The sequence below is a fragment of the Gracilinanus agilis genome, chromosome 4 (genome assembly GCF_016433145.1).
Source record: "Gracilinanus agilis isolate LMUSP501 chromosome 4, AgileGrace, whole genome shotgun sequence".
NCBI classification, from domain to species: domain Eukaryota; kingdom Metazoa; phylum Chordata; class Mammalia; order Didelphimorphia; family Didelphidae; genus Gracilinanus; species Gracilinanus agilis.
In genome coordinates, this window is record NC_058133.1 from 476,141,706 (window position 1) to 476,155,509 (window position 13,804).

Below are 13,804 nucleotides of genomic sequence, written 5' to 3' on the forward strand. Positions count from 1 at the left end.
GATGAGGCTATTTTAGGTGTCAACTTCTTTTACCTTCATTTTTATCTCTTCTTCTTCCCTAGATCTGTGAAGCCTTGGAATATTCGCACTGTCCACCTCTGAACCTGACTCCAGCTCCAACCCCTCACCCCAACCTCAAGGCCTATCTTCAAGGAAACACTCTTGCTTCCAGGAAGAAAGTTCTCCCTATCCTCAGAGATGCCCTATGGGGGAATCCTGGTGCCATGAGGACACCTTCAGGAAAGCCTGGGTCAGAAGACTGCTCCCAAGAACAAGTGGATGATGAACTGGACAAAACCATTAATCCTCTGATTCCTGAAATGAGTCGAGATGAGGAAGAACCTGTGCTGCCCCCTACACCCATGAACAGCTTAGTAGATGAGTGCCCTCTGGATCGGGGACTGCCTAAACTCTCAGCTGAGGCTATTTTTGAAAAATGTAGCCAGATCACAATAGCACGTTCCTCTACCAGTCCTCCCCAAAAGAAGAAGTGACTTACGGGGTGAGAAAGAGGGAATTTTCAGAACACAGTAGGAGATGGTGCCCAACCTAGCTTGAATGCATGATTTGGAATGTTTAGGGAATTTTCATAATTCTCTTCATTGCTCCAGGACCCAGGTACACTATTCACATAGATGTGGAAGGAGATAGAAGTGAAAGGAGATATGAAGGCTGTAGGGATGGTTTTCTACCTTTCCCGCCAATCAGCCAATTTTCTTAATTCTGGAAATCTGCACTGACCTCACTCTTAAAACACAGGGGTTTAGCATCTTACACACGTGGTCCCCTGAATAGATGTTAATGGAGAAGGCAAATAGTATCAGGGAAACTCTAGCAACACTCTCAGCCCTTATCTCAGCAAAGACTAGGTACCTCCCATGAAACTGAGGGACAAATCCATTTGTTCAGCAAGCTGAATTTGACTGCATATTCAATGCTGGATAGAGATGAGTTTGGAAACTCACCCAGTTTTCAGCCTGTTTATGATAATTAGGATGTGATTTTTTTCTGCCACTATTGAGGTATTAATTCAAAGTTAAATGTCCATACATCTGGTTCCAAAAATTCGTTTTGGACTCTTTCTAACATTGCAAAGGATCATGCTGGAGGCCACTTTTCTGAGCAGGTCACCAGGCTTTGGGGTTCTTCTAGTCCCCTGGGGTTCTTAAACATGAATGACTGATCACATCTTTGAGAGTTTGAGAGCTAATAGTAAATCGTTGTCACTCTTGGAAAGGCACTTTTCTCTCAAAACAGTCAAATTGTAGTGGTCTGTTCTCTCTTTTTCTCTCTGTTTCTCTGTCTCTCTCTGCATTTGTTTCTGTGTCTCTGGTTTCTCTCTTCTACCATCAGTTTCTTTTCTGTTTCTTTCCTCTTTGCCAGTATTACCTCTTAATGTTCATTTAGGAGGACTATTGGTTGTGGAAAGAATTAGACTAAAAGTCAGGAGACTCGATTTCTTTTGACTTTGGATTTTTATTGATGCCTTTTGTATTTCCATTGGAATTTGTATTTACATTTCTGAATATATCCCACCTCAGTCTTCTATCTGGTGACAAAGATTTAAAAAGAGAAAGAAAACCTAGTCTTAACTGTGTGACTGTGGGTGTCAGTCAACCTTATTGGGCTTCTATTTCCTCCTATATAAAATTAATCTTCACTGAATGGTCCCTAAGGTTTCTTCCAACTGCAAGCCTTTCATTTGCCTATCCCTCTATTTTTCTTCTTTCTCCATCAATTTTCCCTCAAAGATGTGAGGTGGGAATATTTTTCCCACTCCCCAACTTCTTGGCCCAGCAAGGTCCTTTGTCTCGGAATTGGTGTGTGTGTGTGTGTGTGTGTGTGTGTGTGTGTGTGTGTGTGTGTGTGTGTGTGTGTGTGTGTGTGTGTGAGAGAGAGAGAGAGAGAGAGAGAGAGAGTGTGAGAGAGAGAGTGAGAGTGAGAGAGAGTATGCGAGTGTGAGATTTGGCCAAAGGACTTAGCCTCATGTAGCATATACAAGTACATGAATCATACCATACCTTAGTGGTTTAAACCAGGAGCAGCCTTCCACTTACTCGCATGTGTTTGATTCAGCCTTCTGTCCTCCCCCTTTAGAGGTGTCCTATACCTCTCAAATAGGCCTGCTTCCCCCTTCCACTTCCCTGTGTTCCCAGATGACCATAGAGGGTGCTGCCATTAACTTTGCCAAGTATTTAGGCACCTCCTCCCCTTTGGCATGACATGATGATCCCCCAGAAAGAATGAATGTGTGTGTGTATAGGGAAATTCTGTTTCTTTGAAGGATGTTTGCAGCTATGTGAAAGATAAAAAGCAATGGCATAATCACTGAACCAAAGGAATTTGTGTTTTGTAATTGTGGGAAGTTTTCTTTTGCACTTTGTTAAAGTATTAAATGCATTTTTCCTGTCCTGTGGCATTTTGTCTTTTTTTTTTTTAAATAAACTTGCATTCCCTCCTTTTGCCTTCCCTTTGTGAACCTTGCCCTTTTTCCTCCAGCTCCACCTGGCCTTTTTTTTAAAACCTTTATCCTGTCTTAGACTCAATCCTATGTATTGGTTCCAAGACAGAAGAGTGGTAAGGGCTAGACAATGAGGGGCAAGTGAAAGTGACTTGCCCAGGGTCACACAACTAGAAGTGTCTGAGGTCAAATTTGAATCCAGGACTGCCTGGCTATCTACTGAAGCACTTAGCTGTCCCCCTCCAGCTCTGCTATTAATATGGATGGTCAATGGTTTTGTTCCTATTATTTCTTCCTAAAATAAACAATGTCATCTTCAAGAACCTTTCTGTTAATAGAGACCTCAGCCTTACTCAACCTAGGAAGGCTGCCAAGAATTGAATCAGTTGTGAGACTGAAGAAAGTGAGGGAAAAGTATTTGCTTTTTCTCAAGCACCTTCCAGAGGGCTAAGGGGCTAGGAGAGAAAGGAGAAAGACCAGTTCCTCACACACAGACCCTTTCTCTTCTACTCCAAACTACCTATCCCACAAAAATCTAGTCTGGAAACCAGAGCATCCTCTCCCCGCCCACCCAGTCCCCACACCCCTGCATAAAGAGGTGGATTTTCTTTGGGCGAGCCTCCCTGGGAGGGGAGGTGGCAAAACCTGTTTGAAGATGAGTTCATTTCCCTCTCTACCTCCTCCTTTGGAGGCCATACAAGCAGACACTGAGACAGCAGCACAACAGGGGAGAGGTTTAGGGGATGGGGGAACTTCCTGCACTCATCCTACATGTTTAGAGAATAGAGAAACTTGTGAAGATGGGAACTTTACAGGAATCAAGAAATCTTGGGTAAGTGCTGAGCCTTCTCTCACCTGGCTGACTCTTGAAAAACTTATTAGTCTTGTGGGGTCATCCCCTTAAGTCCCACTAATTTGACTCCTAAGCCAAAACTCTGGGTGGTTCCATAGAGGAGGTGGGACACAGTCATTACTTTTGACAGAAAATAAGGATCATTTTAAGTAAGAATCAAAGCTGATGAATAGAAAGGTCCCCAGGAAAGCTCCTTGGGCAAAACAGGAGAATATGATAAATCTATCCATGCTTTCCAAAGCAAGGACCAGGACCTTCTTGACTGTTCTATCCCCAGCTGTGTTCACCTATGTCTTGATTTCCCCAGCCCCACCCCAGAAAAGTTTGGGGAAAGGCAGGCCTGACAGGTTGTCCTCTTCCTTAACTGGAAGGTAACAACTGGGTAGGTCTGTCCTGAATTCAGGCCAGTTGCAATGTAGACTGCCTCTTAAACATAACTTTACCAGTGGGTAAACTGAGCCAGAAAAGTGTAAGATATCCAAGTCATATCCATCCCACTTGTCCCCAAAACCAAGAGGTTCTAGAAGTTTGGGAGAGTCATCTGGCTGGATTCTCTTCCAGGTCTGCAGTTTGTTCTGTGCCCTTTTGTTTCTTCCTCTTATTCCCAAGAGTAATGCTGCCCAACTAACTACCTCTCAATTCCTTTATACCTTGGCAATGGTACTAGAGAGAATGTGGAAACATCAGAGCTGGGACCGTCACTGAAATTTGGGGACGTGGAATTGAAGGAAGAGTGGCAGGATGAAGAGTTCCCCCGGTGAGAGGAGAATGGGGAAAAGAAAGTGGAGTTGGAGAGTATAGGAATAGATCAGGAAGCCCTGGGTGTGTTGGTGGGGAGACTGAAGGGGTAAAGCCATGAGCATAACTTTTAGCACTCGATTCCCCATTTCTTCTTGCTCCCTCCATCTAATTAATTCCCCATATCCCAGACTGCTCCCTGAGGAGTCCAATTCCTCTGAAGATCCAGAGGACCTTAGAGAAGGTACCCAGATGGGTGAGTAAGGTCAGAACTGGGTACCAAGCCCTGGTTTTTTTACTGTGGGGAGAATGTTCCACCCTTTTCCCATCGACATTTGCCCAGTTTTCCTTCACTCATGTCCCTCTTGTCAATTCCACGGTGCTCCTTCCCCTTGCTTATGGAAGGTTAACTCCTCCGTTCCCGGGGGTGCTGTTTCATTTACCTTCTTCTCTTCAGCTCTCTTCCCCCTGTCACCCCAGGTCCCCTAAGCACTTTAGCACTATGTGGCAGGCGTCACATGCGGAAGCGTCTTTCAGCCCCAGAGCTTCAGCTGAGTTTGGGGGATGACACAGGTGACAAAGAAGGCTCTCCTGCCCACTCCACGCCTTCTTCCCCAAATGGTAGCTCTGACATAGAGGTGGATGGTTTGGAGACACCCTCAGACTCAGAACAGCTGGACAGTGGCCATGAATTTGAATGGGAAGGTAGGAGCTGAGGCTAAGAACTAATAACTGTGGATGGGGAATGGAGTGGGGCCAATAAAGTGGGAGACTGATTAGGAGGGACGATTAACCGGGATGAAGAGCCAATGAGGGGCTTACAGTCTGGAAGGTCTTGAATTTGTAAGGAGCAGAGTTAGGGAAACAGAGATAACAATGTAAAGTTAATAGGAGCTAATAGGATTGATCTAAGGCTAAATGACACTAAGAATGGGGTTCATGAATTTTCCAAATGAAATGGACTCTGGTAAAGTCCTTGGTACACCCTTATTGGTAGTTTTCAAGCAAAGGTTACATGACTACTTGTCAGGTATGTTCCAGGGAAGGATTTTTTTGGGGGAGGGGAGAAGTTGGACTAGACGGCTCCTATGGTTCATTCCCTCTTTTAAATTCTGTGAACTATAAGCTAGCAAGGGGGGCCGGTAAGACTGGTGAAGATTCCCTTGTCAGTGAGAGGAAGCATTGTTCAATAAAAATTGTACTGGGTTTGGAGTCAGGAGACCTCAGGCCTGGCTCTGCTAAGTTACTTCCCCTCTGTGGGCCTCAGAGTAAAATGAGGGGACAGAGCGAGATAATCTTTACTGGCTCTTCTAAGTCTAAAGCCCTTGATCCTGATGATCCTGAAAACAACGGTGAAAGTGGGAGGTCAGTGTGAGAATGGGGCTAATAAGGCAGTGGCTTAGGGCTCAGAGAGAGTGTGTGTGTAATAATACATGTAATACAAATATTTGTATATGTACATGCATACTATATACATATGTACGTATATATATATAAATAGCAAGACTTTTATATTAAAGGGGCCATAGAAGTCCTGGACACCTAAAAATCAACTGGGAGCTGGAAAGGACTTTCACTTGGGGCCCGTGTCCCCAAAGGGAGCAAGGCCACCAGCTGTCCCCAGTGTGGATACAGCCCTGACTATATTCATCAACAGTTGGGAGATAGATCAGTGGGAATGCAGTCTAGCGGTTACGGTCTTACAGTATACTGTGCTTCCCAGGAGTGGTGGGGTGTGAATTCAAATAACCTATTCCTCTCCTTTTAGATGAGCTTCCCCAAAGAGATGGCCCAGGGGCAAGTGAAGCAGCTGAAAGACTGGGCCAGGGTTGTGTGTGGGATGTGGCTGGGGAGAATGGTCATCGCTGGAAAGTGTTCCGAACAGGGCATCGGGAGCTTCGAGTGGATATGACGGCCATTGAACCCTATAAAAAGGTCCTGTCTCATGGAGGTAATGGAAGATAGAAGGATAAATACAGGAGTTAGGTTTCAGGCCCCTAAACCTCACTTCCTAAACCCCTGTGCCTTTCCCTGTGGGCTCTCGAGCTGCTTCTCTCCACTTCCCTGATTCCTGGCCCTATTCTGTCCTCCCCAGGTTACCATGGTGATGGCCTCAATGCTGTTATCCTTTTTGCTTCCTGCTACCTACCCAGAAGCAACGTCCCTGACTACAGTTATATCATGGAGCACTTGTTTAGGTGAGGAGGGAATCTGGAAATACAGTAGGGAGAGTGGACTGAAGGAGGGAGAGAAGTCAGAAAGACGTATGCCATAATCAGTGATTAACTTCATCCCACCCTCTGCCTTTCATTCTCATCCCCTCCAAATCCCCCTACAGATACATGGTGGGGACTCTAGAACTGCTTGTAGCCGAGAATTACCTGCTTGTCCACCTGAGTGGAGGAACAAGCCGGGCCCAGGTACCCCCTCTGAATTGGATCCGACAATGTTACCGTACCCTGGACCGTCGGTGAGAGACCTGGCAAAGACCGCTATTATTGGCTTCTCTCACCTCCTCCTTTCTTCTCTGGTCTCATTCTTTTCTCCTTCCTTGGTCCCCTCTTTATATTCCTCCATACTTACCTCTTTCTTTCCTTCCTTCCCTTTCCCCAAATATCCCTCCTCTCATATTCTTCCCCTCTATCCCTAACCTCCAGGCCCATGTTTCCTTTTCTTCTCAACATTTCTTATTCTCTTCTGTCACTAAATATATGCCACCTGGAATTCTTGTACAGTTTTTTCCTTTGCGTAGTAAAAAAGGGGGAACAAGGAAAACATAAGAACAAGGAACAAACTAAGAGACTGCAAATAGAATCCAGAAAAAAGCAAGCATAGATTAGGGACAAAAGGCATTTCAGGAATTTCTTCAGAATGCAGAGGGCACAGGAGGCAAAAAGGGAAGTGAGGACCTCAGATGGCAGTTAGAAGGCTAAAGATTAGACCTCACAGGGAAATTCCTAATGGAGCACTGGAAATGGATAGTAATTAAAGGGGGGGGGGGGAGGGTTAAGAAGATACAGAAGAGACCTCCATCTGGGTTTGGGGTAAAGATTAAGGAGAAGAAGGTGATGATCCCATACTCTTTGCTTCAGTCTCCGAAAAAACCTTCGTGCCCTGGTAGTTGTACATGCCACATGGTATGTGAAGGCATTTCTGGTGATGCTTCGGCCTTTTATCAGGTATTTACCTCTGGGGATATAGACGTCCTGCTCCCCAAATCCACAGCCCCTCCCTCTCATCCAACCTTCCCCTCACCCTTTCTGGCTCTGACCACACTTCCCTGTCCCAATTAGCCAAAATTGCTTCCACTTGTCTTCTGTGAAGATCTAAAAGAGCAGCATCTCCAGTCTTAAATACACATGGCCTTTCCTCTCTCCTGAGTTCCAAGTTTAGCAGAAAGGTCCGTTTTCTGGATAGTCTAGAGGAGCTGGCCCAACTCATCTCCTTGGAACATATCCACATCCCGGATGCTGTCAGACAGTGAGTTCTGGGAGGGATTCGCAGGATGGGAGAGAGTGGAGGAGTAGCCAAGCAGAATCATGTGATTGGATAAGAAAGAAATGAAAGACCTAGTTACCTTCAGAACTTTACTCTTAAAACTTAATTGGGAGAGAGAGAGAAGTTCTAACTTATAACTTAGGAAGACTTGTGTGGAAATTTGTTATGACATGTAATTGGTAAAAAAAAAAAAATGAAAATAAAATAAAAACACTTAATTTGGGAGACCCAGCACTTGTTACAAAGTGACTTAGGAATTCTCTGTATCTTGTCATGTTGGGTGCAGGTCAGGTAAAATCCCAGGGAGACAAAAGTAAGAGTGATCAGATGGAGGGAGGGTTAAAAGAGAAGGTTCTTTTGAGGTGAGTTTATTTTTTTTTCTTTTAACCCCTTACCTTCTGTCCTAGAATCAGTACTGGGTATTGGTTCTAAGGCAGAAGAGAGTGGTAAGGGCTAGGCAATGGGGGTTAGGTGTCTGAGGTCAATTTTGAACCCAGGACCTCCCATTTCTGGGCCTGGTTCTCAATCTGCAAGCCACCCAGCCGCCCTCTTGAAGTGAGTTTGGAAGGAGGGGAAGGACAAAGATCATGGAATCACAGATTTGCACCTGGAAAGAACCTCAAAGATCTTCTCTTTATTGAGGAGGGAAATGACATTTAGAGATACAGAGATTGCCTATTAGAAGGGACCCAGATATCCCGATCTACTCTTTGTCCTTTTTCTTTCCCTACACCCAGGCTGGACAAGGATCTGCATGGCTCTGGAGGGACCTAACACTGATAGCGGAGGGCCCTGGAATCAAGAAAAGACCCCGGACCTCCAGAGTTTGGGCTCTGTGTGTGTGTCTCTCTCTGTCACTCTCCCCTAACCCATTTCCTTTTCCTGGTGTTGCCTTCCGGCTGATCAAAGTGTTATCCCATTCTAGTCATATTCTCACCTAGCAAAGTTCTGGGATCCTGGGAAGCCTAAATTCCAAAGAGCTTGCTGACTACTTGCCTCTTTCCATTGAAGCCCAAGGCTGGGCTCCAAGAGCAGGTTTGTACTTCAGTGCCTGGGGATGGTGGATTAGGCTCAGCCACCTGCCCTTCTGCCGCGCCTGCGTGTCTCTTTTCTTCCTCTTCAACAAATTCAGATGTTCAAGTGCAGTTTAATAAATTCAGTTACGAAAGAGGACTCGGTTTTGTGAAGGGAATCTGCCGGGTTCCCATCCCCACGACAGTCCCAATCTCTTTGCCTCCTGGTCCTAGCTTCAATGCACGTCTGGTGGGGAAAGGACACCCCGGAGCAGGGGAAGTAGAGACAAAGAGAGTGGACGTTCTAGGTTTCCCAGCAACGCCTCAGGGGAAGTGTCCCGAGGTGCAGGAGGAGCCCATATCCCCCTCCCCTGGGGCGCTCGCGCCCTCCCCTCAGTTTAAACGAACCCGGGAGTCGGGATCGAAAAGGGAAGGAGGGAGAAAGAAGCAGAGCCCCTGCCCCTCCCCTCTTCTCCCATTTCTTCACCGCCAAGGCGCCTTTAAGCCCGTTCTCCCTATGATCCCCACGGGCGGAGCACTGCTGTGGGCCCTCTGGCTGATCCTAGGGGCCCAGGAGGTGGCAGCCAGGGCCATTGTCCGGAGCCAGGCCAGAGCAGGTTGGGCTGGTGGCAGCGAAGGGGACACCATCCCATCGGGGATCCTGAACAAGGTCTGGCCCAACAGCGTGAAAAGGGATGAATATGATTTGGTCAGGAAAATGATAAATACGGCGGAAGGGGAGGAAGACTACTCGGCCGCAGCAGATAAACTGGCTGCCCCGGCTGCTGCCGAGCTCCTCTCTGCCTCCGTGGCCTCAGTACCTGGGAACAGGGAAGTTCAGGGTCAGGAGGAGGACCAGCAGCCTGAGGAGGCTGAGGAGCAGAAGGAAGACCAAGAAAATGATGATGATCTAGAGCAGGAGGAGAACGAGGACCAGGAGCAAGACTTTGACCAGATAGAGGAGCTAAAGCAGTATTCCGAAGACCCAAGACAGGATCCGGGTCAAGGGCAGGGAGTGGAGCAGGAACAGAACCAAGAGCAAGGCCAGATGCAGGAAATAAAGGAGGAAGAGCAGCAAGAGCAGGAAAAGGAGCTTGAGGAACAGAGGCAAGGACCAGGGGAAGAGGGCCAAAGGCACTGGGAGGAGGAAGAGGAGCAGCAGCAAGTGCAGGCACAGCAGGAACAGATGGAGGAGCAGGAGGAGGTGCAGCCTCAGATTGGGGAGCAGACTGAGGGGCAGGCGGAGGAGCAGGAGCAGACGGAGGAGCAGGAGCAGACGGAGGAGCAGGAGCAGGCGGAGGAGCAGGAGCAGACGGAGGAGCAGATTGGGGAGCAGAGGGAGGGGCAGGCGGAGGAGCAGGAGCAGACGGAGGAGCAGACTGAGGAGCAGGAACAGCAGGAACAGGCAGCGCCTCGGCTTCCAGCGCTGGGGCAGGTTCAAAAGCAAGTGCGGGTGCAGCCTCAGATTCAGAAGCCAGAGGAGGAGAAGCAGGAGAAGACTGAGGAGCAGGAGGAACAGGCACAGCCTCAGCTTCCAGCGCTGGGGCAGATTCAGAAGCAGGCGCTGATGCAGCCTCAGCTTCAGAAGCAGGAGAGGGAGAAGCTGGAGCAGAAGCAGACTGAGGAGCGGGAGCAGCAGGAAACCGCGCAGCCTCAGGTTCCAAAACTGGGAAAGACTCAGAAGCAGGTGCGGTTGCAGCCTCATATTCAGAAGCCGGAGGAGACTAAGGAGCAGGAGCAGACTAAGGAGCAGGAGGAGCAGACTAAGGAGCAGGAGGAGAAGGAACAGGCACAGCCTCAGTTTCCAAAACTGGGGCGGTCGCCGGAGCAGGAACAGGAGCAGACGGAGGAGCAGGAGCAGATGGAGGAGCAGGAGCAGACGGAGGAGCAGGAGCAGACGGAGGAGCAGGAGCAGACGGAGGAGCGAGAGCAGACGGAGGAGGAGGAGGAGGAGACGGAGGAGCGAGAGCAGACGGAGGAACAGGAGGAGAAGGAACAGGCACAGCCTATGTTTCCAGCGCTGGGGCATACTGAGGAGCAGGAGCGGGAGCAGACGGAGGAGCAGGAGCAGCAGGAACAGGCACAGCCTCAGCTTCCAGCGCTGGGGCAGACTGAGGAGCAGGAGCAGGAGCAGGAGCAGATTGAAGAGCAGAAGCAGACTGAGGAGCAGGAGGAGCAGGCACAGCCTCAGATTCAGATTCGGGCGCTGGAGCAGATTCCCCAGCAGGAGGAGCAGGAGGAGCAGAAGGAGCAGGAGCAGAAGAAGCAGGAGGAGCAGGAGGAGCAGAAGGAGCAGGAGGAGCAGGAGGAGCAGAAGGAGCAGGAGGAGCAGAAGGAGCAGGAGGAGCAGAAGGAGCAGGAGGAGCAGGAGGAGCAGAAGGAGCAGGAGGAGCAGAAGGAGCAGGAGGAGCAGGAGGAGCAGGAGGAGCAGGAGGAGCAGAAGGAGCAGAAGGAGCAGAAGGAGCAGAAGAAGCAGGAGGAGCAGGAGGAGCAGAAGCAGAAGAAGCAGGCAAAGCCTCATATTCAGGAGCAGGAGCAGGAGCAGCAGGCACAGCCCGTGCAGAAGCAGCAGCATGAGGTACAGAAGAAGAAGCACGTACAGGAGGCAAGGATGGGTCTGGGCCCCGGGCCTAGGAAAAAGAACTTACAAATTTACCGCCGCCTGGGGCTTAAGGCCCTTGAACCGCCACCACCTTCCTCAAAACAGCTTTCCAGCCGAAATCGGGCTCGGGCTCTCGCTCGGCCCCGACACACGCCGCTGACGCTGCTAACCTGGGGGCCGTGGCAATGTCACTGCGCCGAGGGTACCATGACCCGCGTTCGGGGAGGAAAGATTTTAGGTTTCACTGGAAATCTCCGATCTGGAGCTCTAGGCCGCCTGCACACCCAGAGCCTGCCCTGCACCTACGCCCGATGCGGCTGTAGCCAGGAGAAGAAAGAATGCCCCTTAGACAACTCCCCGTGCCCCTCCTCCTCTCCCGGCTGCAAGTACCACTCTTCCCTGTCTCCGTTAGAGAGGCGGGAAAGCTCTGTGAATGACACGGCGTTTTGGAAGCAAGTCCGAGAGGGGCTGGAAGAAGTTTGGGTTGGACTCCAGACGCTAGTGACGAGAAAAGGGTGAGTATCAGGGAAGAAGGAACGAGTGAGGCATTTACTCTTAAGCACTTGCTACACGCCAAGCACTGGGGACGCAAACAGAAAAGAGAACCCCTACTCTAATGATTTAGAGTTAGAAATGATCTGATCCCTGGTTATTGAGGGTGGGGTTTTTGTTTGTTTGTTTGTTTTTTAATCGGTAGTTGATTTAGCATCCCGTGCCAGATAGCCCTTGAAATCAGCCTAAGGGGTAGTAGCTAGGTGGCTCAGTGGATAGAGCCAGGCCTAGAGATCGGAGGTCCTGGACTCAAATCTGCCCCGTGTGAACCAGAGGTCAGTCACTTAACTGCCATCACCTAGCCCTTACTGCCCTTCTCCCTTGGAACCAATTCTCTGTATGAATTCTAAGACAGAGGGTGAGAGGAAGAAAGAAAGAAGAAAAGAAAGAAAGAAAAATTAGATACCGACTGTAATAATTTTAAAATTTTATTTTCTTAACCAATGACATCCAATAACAATAATTTCTGACCAAATTATTGTTAAGTGGTCTTTGACCAGTCTTTGTTGGTCATCATTTTGATTATCCACAATTTCTGGGACTGTACAAAGCAATCATTGTACAGACTGATCTTAAGTAACGCTGATAATTATTAGATGTGGATGAATCCATGATTTATCAGTAAGTATTGGCCAATGGCCAGCAATTGGCTAGAGCAGCTTAGACAGCACCTATTGATTAGGTAATGATTTATTTTATACAATCTAGTATAGTTACTTTAATTGACGCATTGGATGATTTTCCATAGGAATAGAACCAGGCAAACAGGATATAATCTGGTGTTACTGTCAGTTTCTATCTCTCCCTTGATGGGTCTCTTACATAACTGTATCAAAGTCCAAGGAGAGTACAGATTAACGCATAAAACAAGCAAGTGCTCTCACATTCTAGGAGAGTTGGAAAATCTCCAAGCCTTGTATTTTCCCCACTAATTAAGCCCAAGACTTTATTTTGTAAGGTGGTTGTGGGTATTGCTGTAATTAAGGAGGGCAGCAGCAATAGGATGATGAGTGGAGGAAAATCAGGGGCAAAGGGATAATATACAAATGTGTTTGTAATTTCCCCTTTTTCTTCCCTACCTTAGATAAAGAGAAAAATCAGAAGTGATGGCCACCCCATGTCCAGCCCCAGAGGATGAGGAAGGGGTGTCAGCATTCTAATCTCTTTCCCCCTTCTACCTCTAACTTTCCACATCCTATAGACAACTTTCATAAAGCAGTAAAGTCTATTCATAAAAACAAAACAAAACAAAACAGAACTTTTAATTTTTTATCTCATTGAAAGGGTGGTTGGGCCTAGAAGAGGACAGAGACATACTTCCCTAGAAAAGAATCAAGAGTTTCTATAGCTTCTTATCCCTTGTTTCCTAACTCCCAAGTTATTCCCTATAGAATGAAATAATGTTACTTATTTTCTCCCTTTTTTCTGCAATGAGTAAAAATTCTGACAAGAGTAGCTTCTGGGTAAGAAAAATCAATTTCTTGATCAGTCTAGCAATAACCAATAAATGAATTGGTTCATGATCTCTTTCAGTGATCAAATTCATTCAGCATCCCCTGAGTCATTAAATATAATTTTGGAAGCTCATTATTCAGCTCTCCCTTACACAGCCCCCAGGACATCTCTGGTGGATACCTGAGAAGATGAGTTAATATTTTCCAGGCCCTCCCAGATACCCTCATGATGATGGGGAAAATCACATGCCTATCACAGAATTCCAACATCCCTGCTGATCTAGATGAAGAAATCAAGTTAGGCCTGGCCAAGACTGACTTTCCCCCTATTCATCCTGTGGGGAACACTGATATCCCCTCTATCCCCACCCAGGACATTTTTGGCCAAAATGAGTTTTTATTTACTAGACAAGATGAAATTTATATTCTCAATCTTAACTAAAGGAGCTTAAGGAGGAAATAGATAGTAAAACTATAGTAGTAGGGGACCTCAACCTTCTGCTCTCAGAACTAGATAAATCTAACCAAAAAATAAGAAAGAAGTGAATAAAATTTTAGAAAAGTTAATAGACATCTGGATAAAATTTAATAGGGATAAAAGGAATATACCTTCTTATATTCTAGGTCTTAATT

At 47.4% G+C, this 13,804-nt stretch overlaps 3 protein-coding genes across 3 annotated transcripts in view; all 3 read left to right on the forward strand.

Moving 5' to 3' along the window:
• PRUNE1 (prune exopolyphosphatase 1) overlaps nucleotides 1-1,005 on the forward strand; it is a 70,331-nt gene extending 69,326 nt beyond the window's left edge. Inside the window, exon 8 of the mRNA XM_044672673.1 lies at nucleotides 63-1,005. Coding sequence (XP_044528608.1) covers nucleotides 63-494 — 432 coding nt within the window. The 3' untranslated portion in view covers nucleotides 495-1,005. The remainder of the gene's footprint in view (nucleotides 1-62) is intronic.
• A 2,256-nt stretch (nucleotides 1,006-3,261) lies between these two features.
• BNIPL (BCL2 interacting protein like) lies at nucleotides 3,262-8,324 on the forward strand. The gene is made up of 11 exons (XM_044676140.1): nucleotides 3,262-3,293; nucleotides 3,830-3,840; nucleotides 3,984-4,071; nucleotides 4,244-4,308; nucleotides 4,533-4,757; nucleotides 5,821-6,003; nucleotides 6,148-6,250; nucleotides 6,391-6,522; nucleotides 7,145-7,231; nucleotides 7,434-7,532; nucleotides 8,288-8,324. Exons 1-11 carry the CDS (start codon nucleotides 3,262-3,264, stop codon nucleotides 8,322-8,324), a joined length of 1,062 nt encoding a protein of 353 aa, XP_044532075.1.
• Nucleotides 8,325-9,080: 756 nt separating this feature from the next.
• C4H1orf56 (chromosome 4 C1orf56 homolog) lies at nucleotides 9,081-12,960 on the forward strand. Its single transcript, XM_044675551.1, has 2 exons — nucleotides 9,081-11,680; nucleotides 12,802-12,960. The coding sequence occupies exons 1-2, from the start codon at nucleotides 9,081-9,083 to the stop codon at nucleotides 12,803-12,805; spliced, it is 2,604 nt and encodes an 867-aa protein (XP_044531486.1). The 3' UTR covers nucleotides 12,806-12,960.
• The last annotated feature ends 844 nt before the right edge of the window (nucleotides 12,961-13,804 follow it).

Bases quoted from the DNA above. Each gene is read 5' to 3' on its own strand.
- BNIPL (XM_044676140.1), top strand. From the start codon at position 3,262: ATGGGAACTTTACAGGAATCAAGAAATCTTGG. The intron at 4,758-5,820 runs GTAGGAGCTGAG...CTCTCCTTTTAG, and splicing joins CCATGAATTTGAATGGGAAG to ATGAGCTTCCCCAAAGAGAT. The intron at 6,523-7,144 runs GTGAGAGACCTG...TCTTTGCTTCAG, and splicing joins TACCGTACCCTGGACCGTCG to TCTCCGAAAAAACCTTCGTG.
- C4H1orf56 (XM_044675551.1), top strand. From the start codon at position 9,081: ATGATCCCCACGGGCGGAGCACTGCTGTGGGCCCTCTGGCTGATCCTA.